Source organism: Vombatus ursinus, unplaced genomic scaffold (genome assembly GCF_900497805.2).
Source record: "Vombatus ursinus unplaced genomic scaffold, bare-nosed wombat genome assembly UNPS02009173.1, whole genome shotgun sequence".
In the NCBI taxonomy this organism is placed as follows: Eukaryota; Metazoa; Chordata; class Mammalia; order Diprotodontia; family Vombatidae; genus Vombatus; species Vombatus ursinus.
The window spans coordinates 1,324,699-1,336,661 of NW_020948951.1; the positions used below are offsets into that span (position 1 = coordinate 1,324,699).

At 43.0% G+C, this 11,963-nt stretch overlaps 2 protein-coding genes across 3 annotated transcripts in view; one reads left to right on the top strand and one right to left on the bottom strand.

Annotated features, from left to right (window-relative positions):
* Positions 1–8,152: 8,152 nt before the first annotated feature.
* On the bottom strand, positions 8,153–10,753 carry RTBDN (retbindin). The gene is made up of 5 exons (XM_027851108.1): positions 10,678–10,753; positions 10,302–10,362; positions 9,722–9,850; positions 8,830–8,926; positions 8,153–8,413 (listed from the first exon to the last, which is right to left on the bottom strand). The coding sequence occupies exons 2-5, from the start codon at positions 10,349–10,351 to the stop codon at positions 8,153–8,155; spliced, it is 537 nt and encodes a 178-aa protein (XP_027706909.1). The 5' UTR covers positions 10,352–10,362; positions 10,678–10,753.
* The window catches only part of MAST1 (microtubule associated serine/threonine kinase 1), a 38,570-nt gene continuing 36,886 nt past the window's right edge, over positions 10,280–11,963 (top strand). For both annotated transcript variants that reach the window (XM_027851106.1, XM_027851107.1), the window contains exon 1: positions 10,280–10,385. In XM_027851106.1, the coding sequence (XP_027706907.1) occupies positions 10,341–10,385 (45 nt within the window). In that variant the 5' untranslated portion in view covers positions 10,280–10,340. The remainder of the gene's footprint in view (positions 10,386–11,963) is intronic.

The window sequence follows — 11,963 nt, forward strand, 5'->3', positions numbered from 1 at the left end:
GGTCAGCCAGAATCCTGAGGAGAATAGGAAAGGGAGTCACCAGTAAAGCCAGTGCAAGTGCTCAGTAGCATCCTAGTATAACCAGAGACAGGCCAAGAAAATGTACTATGCAGGATTCTGGTTCTGCAGGCAGCAAGAGCAGAGGGCTTCCTTGAGAAAGCTTGGTGGTCTGAAAGTCCCCAAGTAGGAACCTTGGGAGCTCTAGGGAGAAGGGCAGCAGCCAGCATGGTGCTGCAGTACTCAGGCAGGGACATCCCAGGGCCAGGGCCTCTGAGGTCCCTTGATACCCTGTCCTGAGATGCTACAGAGGCTGCTAAGGAGCCATCACTCTGAACTTCCGAGATCCAGAGGAACCTGGAAGGTAGAGATCAAAGCAGGAACCCAGAGGATCCAAAATGAGATCAAGCAGGGCCTACCTCCCCCCTAAAAAGTTCAGAAAAGAGTGGGAGCCATGTTCTGGCACAAAGCCAAAAAAAAAAAACCCAGTAAAAAATTGTCGTAAATCTAGGTCTTCCAAAAGATTCCTACAAGCAGAGACTCAAGGGGAAAAAAATTTTCCATCAGAATTCCATGAATACCTAGAAGAAATTAAATGAAAACTCCAGGGGAAGGAGATGGAAGAGCTAACTGCTTTGAAGAGAAGGTGTTAAATCTTAGTGAAGTGGAATAGGCTCCGAAAACGTGCTCTTGTTCAGTCATGTCCCCACTTTACGGTCATTTTCATGACCCCATTTAGAGTTTTCTCAGCAAAGATACTGCAGTGGTTTGTCATTTCCTTCTCCAGCTCATTTGACAGATGAGAAACTGAGGCAGGCAGAGCTAAGTGACTTGCCCAGGGTCACACAGCTAGGAAGTGTCTGAGGCCAGATTTGAACTCAGGAAGATGTCTTCCTGACTATAGGCCTTGGAAATAAGTGTGGGAATGGGGAGTATATGGCATGGCAAAGAGTGAGGATAACAATAGGGAGAGAACTTGTTGCAAGCGAAACAAACTTCCTAATTCTGAGGGGAGAAAATTAAAAGGACAAAATAAAAGTGAAAGAAAGAACTAGAGTCTAAGGGGAAAGGGACCTTAGCTTGCCTCATAGACTACCCAGGAATGGCTGCAAAAATGGTAAAGTGGGAATGTAATAGAATATTATTGTATCTTGAGGAATGACAAAAGAGATGATTTTAGAGAGCCCTGGGTAGAATGAATTGATGAAGCATGACGTGAGAATAGTCAGGAGAAAAATATAAACAAAGGCAGTAACATTGTAAAGAAAATCAACTTTTGATGGCTTAAGAACTGTGATCAATGTAATGATCAAACTTGTCTCAAGGACCTATAATGAAGCTAGTTACCATTTTCTGATAGAAAGGTGGTGGACCAGGTACAGAAAGAGAAATACATTTTTGGACATGGCCCTTGGGTAGATTTTTTTTTTTTTGGACTATGCTTATTTGTCACAATGGCTTTTTTTTCCTTTGTCTTTGTTTTTAATTTGAATGGAGGATAGAAGGGGTTAGCAATAGTGATGACAAAGAGGGTGGTTGGCATATTTTTAAATGCACAGAAGAGAACAAAAATTCAGGAGGAAACATAACCATGACAGTTTTGAGAATAGCCTGAAGATTTTATTATATACTTAAAAAAAATGTGGCATGCATTCCCCAATTGATAAATGGTCAAAGAATATGAACAGGCAGTTTTCAGAGGAAGAAATCAAAACTATCAATAGTCACATGAAAAAATGCTCAAAATTACTATCTATTAGAGAAATGCACATTAAAAATGCTCTGAGATATTGCCTGACACCTATCAGATTGGCTAACATAACAGAAAAGGAAAATGACAAATACTGGAGGGGATGTGAAAAAAATGGGGACACTAATGTATTATTGGTGGAATTGCAAACTGGTCCAACTGTTATGGAGAACAATTTGAAGCTATGCTCAAGGAGCTATAAAACTGCTTTGGCTGTAAAACTCTTTGATCCAGCAATACCACTAGTTACTAGGTCTGTATTACAAAGAGATCAAAGGAAAAGGACAAGGACCCACATGTACATAAATGTTTATAGCAGGTCTTTTTGTGGTGGATAAGAATTGGATATTGTGGGGCAGCTGGAAGGTTCGGTGGATAGAGCACTGGCCCTGGATTCAGGAGGACCTGGAGTTCAAATCCAGCCTCAGACATATAACACTTACTAGCTGTGTGACCCTGGGCAAGCCATTTAACCCCCATTGCCCAACCAAAAAAAAAAAAAAAGAATTGGATATTGAGGAGATGCCTATCACTGGGGGAATGGCTGAACAAGTTGTGGTATATGAATGTAATGGAATACCATTGTTCTATAAGAAATGATGAGCAGATGAATTTCAGAAAATCCTGGAAAGACTTACATGCATTGATGCTGAGTGAACCAGAACCAAATCAGAACAATAACAGCATCACTTCTTACAGAACATCAATTGGGGAATGGCTGAACAAATTGTGGTACATGATTGTGATGGAATACTATTGTGCTATAGGAAATGACAAGCAGGATGCTTTCAGAAAAACGTAGAATGACTTACATGAACTAATGCAAAGTGAAGTGAGCAGAACCAGGAGAACATTGTACCCAGTAACAGCAATAATCAACTGTAAATGACTTAGCTATTCTCAGCAATATGATGATCTAAGACAGTTCCAAAAATCTTATGATGAAAAACTCTATGCATTTCCAGAGGGAAAAAAAAACTGGTGGAGATTGCACATATATAACTTCTATCAAATTGCTTGCCTTCTCAATAAGGGAGGAAGACAAGAGAGAAAATGTGAAACTTAAAATTTTTTAAATGAATGTTTAAAATTTTTTACATGTAATTGGAAAAATAATATTATTGGGAAATATTTAATGAAATAGATAAAATATATTTTAAAATAAAATCTATTTTTATTTTTTCTATTTAATAGTATTTTACTTTTCCACTTAACAGTATTTTATTTTTTCCAGTTACATGTAAAGATAGTTTTCAACATTCACTTTTATAAGATTTTGAGTTCCAATTTTTTTCTCCCTCCCTTCCCTCCCACCTCCCCAAGACAGCAAGCAATCTGATGTAGGTTATACATATACAATCATATTAAACATGTTTCCGTATTAACCATGTTGTGAAAGAAGAATTAGACCAAAAGGGAAAAACCATAAGAAAAAAAGTGAAAATAGTATGCTTTGATTTGCATTCAGACTCCATAGTTCTTTCTCTGGATGTGGATAGCATTTAAAAAAAATTTGTTATTAATTTATTCTGATTTATCAACAATCACTTCCATAAGCTTTCAAGTTTTAAATTTTTATTCCCCTTCCTCCCTGCCTCCATCCCCAAGATGGCACAAAATTTGATATAGGCTATACCTATACATTCCTATTAAACATATTTTCACATTAGCGATGTTGTCAGTAAGAATTATGATCAATAGGAGAAACCACTAGAAAGAGGAAACAAAACACAACAAAAGAAAAAAATAGCAAAGTGAAAATAGTATGCTTTGATTTGCATTCAAACTCCATAGTTCTTTCTTTGGATGTGGATAGCATTTTCCATCATGAAGCCTTTGGAGATGGCTTAGATCCTTGCCCTGCTGAGAAGGGCTAAGTCTATCAATATTAGTCATCTCCCAAGATGGCTATTACTGTGTACAATGTTCTCCTGGTTCTGCCCACTTCACTCAGCATTAGATCATGTCAGTTTTTCCAGGTTTTTCTGAAAGCATCCTGCTCATCATTTCTTATAGAACAATAGTATTCCATTACATTCATATACCACAACTTGTTCAACCTTTCCCCAATTGATGGGTATCCCCTTAATTTCCAATTCTTTAACACCATAAAAAGAGCTGATATAAATATTTTTGTACAAATGGGTCCTTTTCCTTTTCCTTTGATCTCTTTGGGATATGACCTAGTAGTACTATTGCTGGATCAAAGGGTTTGCACAGTTTTATAGACTTTTGGGCATAGTTCCAAATTGCTCTCCAGAATGGCTGGATCAGTTCACAACTCTACCAACAATGCATTAGTGTTTCAATTTTCCCACAACTTCTTCAACATTTATCATTTTCCTGTTTTGTTATGTTACTCAATCTGATAGGTGTGATGTGGTACCTCAGAGTTGTTGTAATTTGCATTTCTCTAATCAATAGAGATTTAGAGTATTCTTTCCTATGACTATAGATAGCTTTAATTTCTTCATCTGAAAACTGACTATTCATATCCTTTGACCATTTATCAATTGGGGAATGACTTGTATTCTTATAAATTTGACTTAGTTCTCTATATATTTGAGAAATGAAGCATTTATCTGAAACACTTGCTGTAAAAAATTATTTCCCAATTTCTTTCTAATCTTGGTTGTGTTGCCTTTGTTTGTGCAAAATCTTTTTAATTTAATGTAATCAAAATTATCCACGTTGCATTTCATAATGTTCTCTATCTCTTGTTTGGTCATAAATTCTTTCCTTCTCCATAGATCTGACAGGTAAACTATTCCTTGCTCTCCTAATTTGTTTATGGTATCACCCTTTATGTCTAAAACATGTACCCATTTTGACCTTATCTTGGTATATGGTGTGAGATGTTGGTCTATGCCTAGTTCCCACCATACCAATTTCCAGTTTTCCCAGCAGTTTTTGTCAAATATTGAGTTCTTATTCCAGAAGCTGGAATCTTTCAGTTTATCTAACAGTAGATTACTATAGTAATTTATTACTGTGTGTTGTGTACCTAACCTATTCCACTGATCCCCTACTCTCTTAGCCAGTACCAAATAGTTCTGATGATTGCCACTTTATAATACAGGTGTAGATCTGGTACAGCTAGACCACCTTCCTTTGCATCATTAATTCCCTTGATATTCTTGATCTTTTGTTCTTTCAGATGGAGTTTGTTATGTTGTTTTCTAGCTCTATAAAATAATTTTTGGTAGCTTGATTGTTATGGCACTGAATAAGCAAATTAATTTAGGTAGAATTGTCATTTTTATTGTATTAGTTAGGCCTACTCATGAGCAATTGATATTTTTCCAATTGTTTAGATTTGACTTTATTTGTGTGAAAAGTGTTTTGTAATTATGTTCATTTAGTTCCTGGGTTTGTCTTGGCAAGTAGACTCCCAAATATTTTATATTGTCTACAGTTACTTTAAATGGAATTTCTCTTTCTATCTCTTACTGCTGGGCTTTGTTAATACTACACAGAAATGCTGATGATTTATGAGGGTTTATTCCATATCCTGCAACTTGGCTAAGGTTGTTAATTATTTCAGGAAGTTTTTTTAGTTGATTCTCTAGGATTCTCTAAGTATATCAACATTTCATCTGCCACGAATGGTAGTTTTGTTTCCTCATTGCCTATTCTAATTCCTTCAATTTCTTTTTCTTCCCTTATTGCTAAAGTTAACATTTCTAATACAATATTGAATAATAGTGATGATAATGGGCATCTTTGCTTCATGTCTGATCTTATTTGGAAGGCTTCTAGCTTATTCCCACTACATATAATGCTTGCTGATGGTTTTAGATAGGTACTACTTGTTGTTTAAAGGAAAATTTCATTTACTCCTATGCTCTCCAGTGGTTTTTAATAGGAATGGGTGCTGTATTTTGTCAAAAGCTTTTTCTGCATCTATTGAAATATTCATATGATTTCTGTTAGTTTTGTTACTGATATGGTCAATTATGCTGATAATTTTCCTAATATTGAACCAGCCCTGCATTTCTGGTATAAACCTCATCTGATCATAGCATATTATCCTGGTGATAAATTCCTGTAATTTCTTTGCTAACACTTTATTTAATTTTGTTGCATCTATATTCATTAGGGAAATTGGTTTATAATTTTCGTTCTCTGTTTTGGCTCTTCCTGGTTTAGGTATCAGCACCATATTTGTGTCATAAAAATAATTTGGTAGGACTCCAATAAAAATGTATTTTTAAAATACAAAAGAATAAAAGCATGTGGCATGAAATGGAGATTCAGTTTTATATAGAATCCTATTTTTATATTCTACTGGATTTTTATAAATATCCTCCTTTTTCATATTTAAGTTTAGAGTTTTATAATCGTAAATTTTAAAAATGAGCATGTGCTTCTTCTAGTTAAGTCTGAGTGCTTCTCAAAACTCTAGTAGCATATTCTGCTTCATGTTTCCCTCCCTGAGCACAAATGACCAAACAGTGATCCTGAGATGGACATTTCAAACCTTGGCAATCTATATAGGGGACTTATGATGTCTAGAGTCATTGAAGTCTGGGTGCCTGGCAGCAAGAGATGATTTCTAATCTCTTCAAAGAAGCAGATGATCACTTGGTCAAGAGGACAAATCTAACAAGTTTGCCGTGACTTACCGGAAGATCTGGACCTTGAATGTGCTGTTTGGACAGTACAAAATCCTACAGTGTTTTAAGCATCAACCTGTAGGGAGTATAGGAGTTAGGAGTTACTGTTTCATGGTTGAAGTAGTTGTTAATATGGGCTCATAAGTCTCGTGTGTGTATGTGTGTGTGTGTGTGTGTGTGTGTGTGTGTGTGTGTGTTTAACATTTCTTTTGTAGTGGAGGGAATAAATTTTTCCTATACCCTATTGAATACCTTTCTAGATGGGATACTGTCACTCACTTTTGGAGAAACATAGACATGAGACGAACCCCACAAAATTCTGTTCTGGGGTCTGTTGTTGCTGTTGTTGATCCTTTGCTTTTGAAGTGACAGTGACATGATGGGGTGATGTCTTGACTTGTGCGTGAACTGGATTTAAGTGAAGCAGAGTTGGGCAAAGTTGTCAGCCTCATCCAGAGTCATCAAAGTCCAGTGGCAAGATAAAAGTCAAGATGACTGGCAATGGCTCAGGATGTAGTGGATGCCCTTGGTGTTTTCAGTATCTGACCAAGCTCTAAACACTCCATAGCATCTGCTTCAGCTGCCTTCATGGCCATTGGAACAAATTGTTCTCATCCACCCTTTCTGCCATGGGAAGTCTTCACATGTTTGGAATAGATATCCCTCTAACTCACTGACAGGTTTGAGGCCTGTCAGTTACCCTCAACCTGGTTCAGCCTATCTGCAGAAATGGTTTTGTGGGGTGTGGTTGCTGTGCATGCTACAGATTCTTGGAGCCACAGGTGAGAGTTGAATGCCAGGTGGATACCAAAGGTAGATATGCATCCCTGAAAAGGGCTCAGCAAGCCTTCACTCTAGAGGTGCTAATCCTCCCTGAACATCCCATACACCTATTCTGGAATGGGGGTATAATGAGTAAGCCAGAGACAAATGTGAAAAAGTGACCTGTCTTTGAGAGGCCAGACTCCCAGGACTTGGTCCCAAATAAGTCCAGAGCCAGGAACCATTAGTTTCAGGGAAAAGACTGATCACTTTGGAGAACGACATATGGTTGAAGGGATTTGTTAGATGAAGTGGGGGTGCAGGATGGGAATGGGGTGGGGAATAACCTAAATCAAAATAGAGGAAGGCTATGGCACAAGTCAAGCCTCTGAGAGAGCAATCCAACCCCTTCCTTTTACAAATGAGAAAATAGACCCAGGAATTCTAAATGACTTCCCCAATGTTGCATAGGTAGCAACAACCAGAATTTGGATTCTAACCCAGGTCCTTTGACTCCAAATCAAGTATTCTTTCCACTGTCATAGCAGGGAAAAGGCTCAAACCTGGGGTGGAGATCTGTTGCCCCTGTAACATATATTGTGTTAATCTTTCCACCTGCTGGGGCTGATGTATAGGTATTAAAGACTGGAGCAATGTAGGAGTAGGGGGAGTCCCATGCTCCATCCCCTATCCCTCAGATTACAGCCTGTGGAGTCTGGGGAGACCCCTAGACTATAATGCCTCCTAGGCACCCCCCCCCCCACCAAGAAACAACTGAGTCTTGGGCTCTGCAGCTGGGCATTTTATTCGAGGAGTGAGTGCTTAACTCCGGAGTCTGAGAACAAAATCTGGCGGCGCAGCGTCGCAAAGCCAGTAGCTGGAGTTGGGGGGGAAGGGCAGATGAGAGGGGACTTCTCACTGATTCCACCCAGGTGCTGAATGGCTGTCAAGGCTCCCAGCTCTCAACCCTAAATCTTCCTTCCTTCCTTCCTCTTCTCGCCTCCCGCACCCGGGCAGAGCGCACCCTCTAAGGGCCGCTGCCGCTGCCGCTGCCGCTGCCACTGCCGACTCCCCCAGGCGGGAGGAGCAGCGCGCGTTTGAGCCGGTTGCTCTGGCGCCCTCGAGGTCGGGGCAGTGGCCAGGCTGGGCAGGCGATGTCTAATAGGGCGTCTGGGTCAGGCGGCTTAGGGTCAGAGATGGAGAGCTGAAGGCAGGGACAGGGAGCAGGTGCAGCAACCAGGTAGTGTCCCAGCGCAGAACCACACAGGTCTTTGGCGTCCAGAAAGGTCTGCAGGATCAACCCAGGTTAGAACATAATCAATAGTGGATGGGGGGTGGGGGCAACTAGATCCACATTAAGTGGGAGAACGAGGTAGGAGGGTGAGACTAAGAGGAAAAGAGAGGCTGAGCAATAACTGTTGATGAAGTAGGTTCTAGGACTGCCAGAGAGCCAAGGCCCCACTCATAGAGTGAGTGCCAGATATGGAAGGGGGGCAAGAGAGGAGGGGAGGTTCATCTTTACTGTCTCTATAAAGGAACCTAGGCCAAAGCCAAAGCAAGCAAGAAAGGACCTAGCCAATATTTGGAGGCAGGATAGGTGTGAACATGAGGGAGGGGCTGGGCCAAGACCATGGGAGAGTATGGAGGGACATGACCTGGCAGCCCCTGTGGTCATTCAGGACTGGACTTCTGGTGGGTTCTCACCTGGTCAAAGGTGAGACAGCCGCCCTCACAGCTCCCTCCTTCTGGTTGGGAGAGCCAATTCCGACCACAGGCCAGATCATCTCTGCAGGCCGAAAACCTGAGTAGGGAGAGAAAGAACTAGGAAATCATGGTTTCAGAAATGGAAGGGACTTAGGTTGTCTAGTCTCCAACCTTTATCTCCACACCCCAGACCAGAAAGGGCCTCATATTTGCTGTCAAAACTAAACAGCCAGGAGTGGAGCACCAGAATCTTGACTTCCCAGCCCTGGACTCTTGCTCCCTCCTCTTGCCTGGACAGCTAACCTCTCCTCAGCATCCATCTTTCTCTGTCTTTCTGAATCCTGTCCTAAGCAGTTATATTTACCTTCCTGAAGTCAAGCTCTGACCACACACATTTTTAGTCAAAAATACTCCATGGCTACAAGTTGAACTAGGCATTCAGAATCCTCTGCCTTGTGGTCCCACTCAACCAACTTTGTTTCCCACAGCCTCCTTAGACCAATCTCCCTGGGCTACATACTGCCAGGCAGGTCTCTATACCTCACCACACAAAGGTGCCCCAATCCTTCCTGCCTCTGAAATTTAATCACCATGGCCCCATGTGGAATGACCTACTGGGGTTTGAGCTTCCTCCACCCTCTACTGAAGCTAGACCAGTAGTAGCATCATCCTGGTCAGGAAAGGATTTGAAGATGCAGGCTTCAATGCACCTTAATTGAAATATCTACCTTCCTTACTAACCCTTAGTACTGAGTCATTCCTGTACTTCTCCCCATGTCAGGTCCTTCCCCTACAACTGCTCCAGACTCCTAACTGCAGTAGGATCCACTTCTCCACTAAGGTAACTCCTCTTCAGTCCTTACCCATACACTTGAGCTTATCCCTGTCTTACCACTGGTCACAGAAGGCAGCACAGATTGGCAAGGCCCGGATACTCCCATGCCTCTCCAGATGGGTCCAGTTGCCTGCCAGTGGTGAGCAGTGGAGGAAATGGGAGAGATTTTGGAGGAAGGATTCACACCTGGAAGAGCCCAAAAGAGATTGGAGAATGTGGAGCCTCAGAAAACTGACCCCACGTGGGGCAGCTAGGTGGTGCAGTGGATAGAGCACCTGCCCTGAAGTCAAGAGGACCTTAGTTGAAACCTGATCTCTGACACTTACTAGCTGTGTGACCCTGAGCAAATCACTTAACCCCAATTGCCTCAAGGAAAAAAAGAAAAAGAAAACCAACTCCCCAGATGCATACTGGGCTAGGGAAGCAGGGGGTGTAGGGTTTACAGAGGGAGAAGTAAGCAAAGTCCAGGCATTTTTTCCTAGGTTAGACTTTAAGTGATATGAGGACTCTCTATGACTGGGTCCCAGAATGTCTTCAAATCATGTAAAAAAAAAAAACACATGCAAATCTTCTAGTGTATTAATTACTGATCTATTCCAGGGTGGTCCAGAAGTGGAGGGAATAGGGCTGCACTCACCTGGGGCTCAGGCCCCCACATCGATCCCAAATCAGGCAGATGCCTGCCATTATGGGGGAGCCTGAAGTAGAAGGAAGAAAAAGGGTAAGTTGCACTGAAAGAGGGGCTTGGCATATGTGATGGAGGGTGTCAGAAGGGTCTGCCCTCCCCTGAAATTCTTCAGCTCAGGATCATATGAGAGGGGCTGTGGGTGCAGATGAGGCCTCCCTGGGTGGGAAACAAGATTGTGGTGACCTGAATCAGCCTATGGGTGAGGGGTGTGTGTGTGTGTGTGTGTGGTTTTCCTGAATGAATTCAGGGAGGTGGGAAGTCTGGAGAGAGGGGGGAACCATCTGTCTAGCCTAGGAATATTGGAAAGGGGAGGGATATCACTTACCAGTAGAATGGAGTCTGCACCAACCTGGTGCTCCATTGAACTTGGGCTCCTCATTGGCTTGCCCCAAACCCAGGCATTTGGGGCTACCAACACCACCATCACTTCCAGTCATCCCTAAGACCCTTTGGGTCCCTGGTAGACTCGTGGCCCAGGCTAGGCCTAGGACCCAAGCCACACTGACTCTCATGTCCACCTGGGGATCAGAAACTGAGTTGAGTCCCTGCACGGAGTCCTCCTTCATAGTGCCTTTGGAGATAACAGGCTCATTGTCCTGTCTAGTCTGTGCCAATCCCTCCCTACTGCACCCCAGAGCAGTACTGCCTGATTGGGGGGGGGGTCCCCACTATCAGATAAGGTCTTGGCTGGGCACACAGCTCATCCTGGCAAAAACTGCCAGCTCTCGATTTTCAATTCTCAATCCCTTCCACCAGGGACCTTGGGGTACTTCCTTCCAATGCCATACTACCAACAGGACCCCAGCTTCCTGACTGCCAGATGCCTCAGCTCTGCACCTTCATTCAGGTGTCTGTTTTGCTCTAAGCACTGATGACCTTGACAAGGGCTGGGGCTATAGTTACCACAACCCCCCCTCCCCGTTCCTCCCTCATTCTGCTGAACCAAATCGGCTTAACTGTGGCTGCTCACCCTCGGCCCTTTGCACTGTCTTGTCCACGTGTGGCCACAAAGAGCCCCATCTCTGTGTATAACTAGTTGCCTGGCTCATTCAGGGCTCAAAATGCAGAGTCTGGGTTAGTGAACTCCAGGGGAACCCCACTCCATGGAATCTATTTGCTGCTCCAAAGGAATCCCGGGGCTCCTGAAAGTTTCGATCTCAAAGAAGGCGTGAAGGAAGGGTGGGGCGTTTCCTGCCTCCTTCAGCCCCCGAGGCCCTGGGAGGGTGGGATTTTACCTGGCTCCAACTTCTCCCCGTAGCACTGTCCAAGGTTCGCTGCTCCCTGCTTCTCCTACGGTCGACTTAGTGAGGGCTACCGGACCCGGGAAGTGAGGGAGGAGACGATCGGGGAGAAGGAGGGACTGGGCAGGATGGGGCGGGGAGGGCAGGGAGATGAAAGAGGTTAGGGCGGGGCAGAAGCCGACAAGGGGCCGCCTCCATAGCCCAAGAGGCCAGTTTACAGGGATTAAGAGTGTTTTGGAGAGGTGAACGAAGTGAACAGTGGCTGAATTTCAAAATGTGTCTGTGCAAGCCTGGCGCTCTCTCTCTCTCTCTCTCTCTCTCTCTCTCTCTCTCTCTCTCTCTCTCTCTCTCTCTCTCTCTCTCTCTCTCT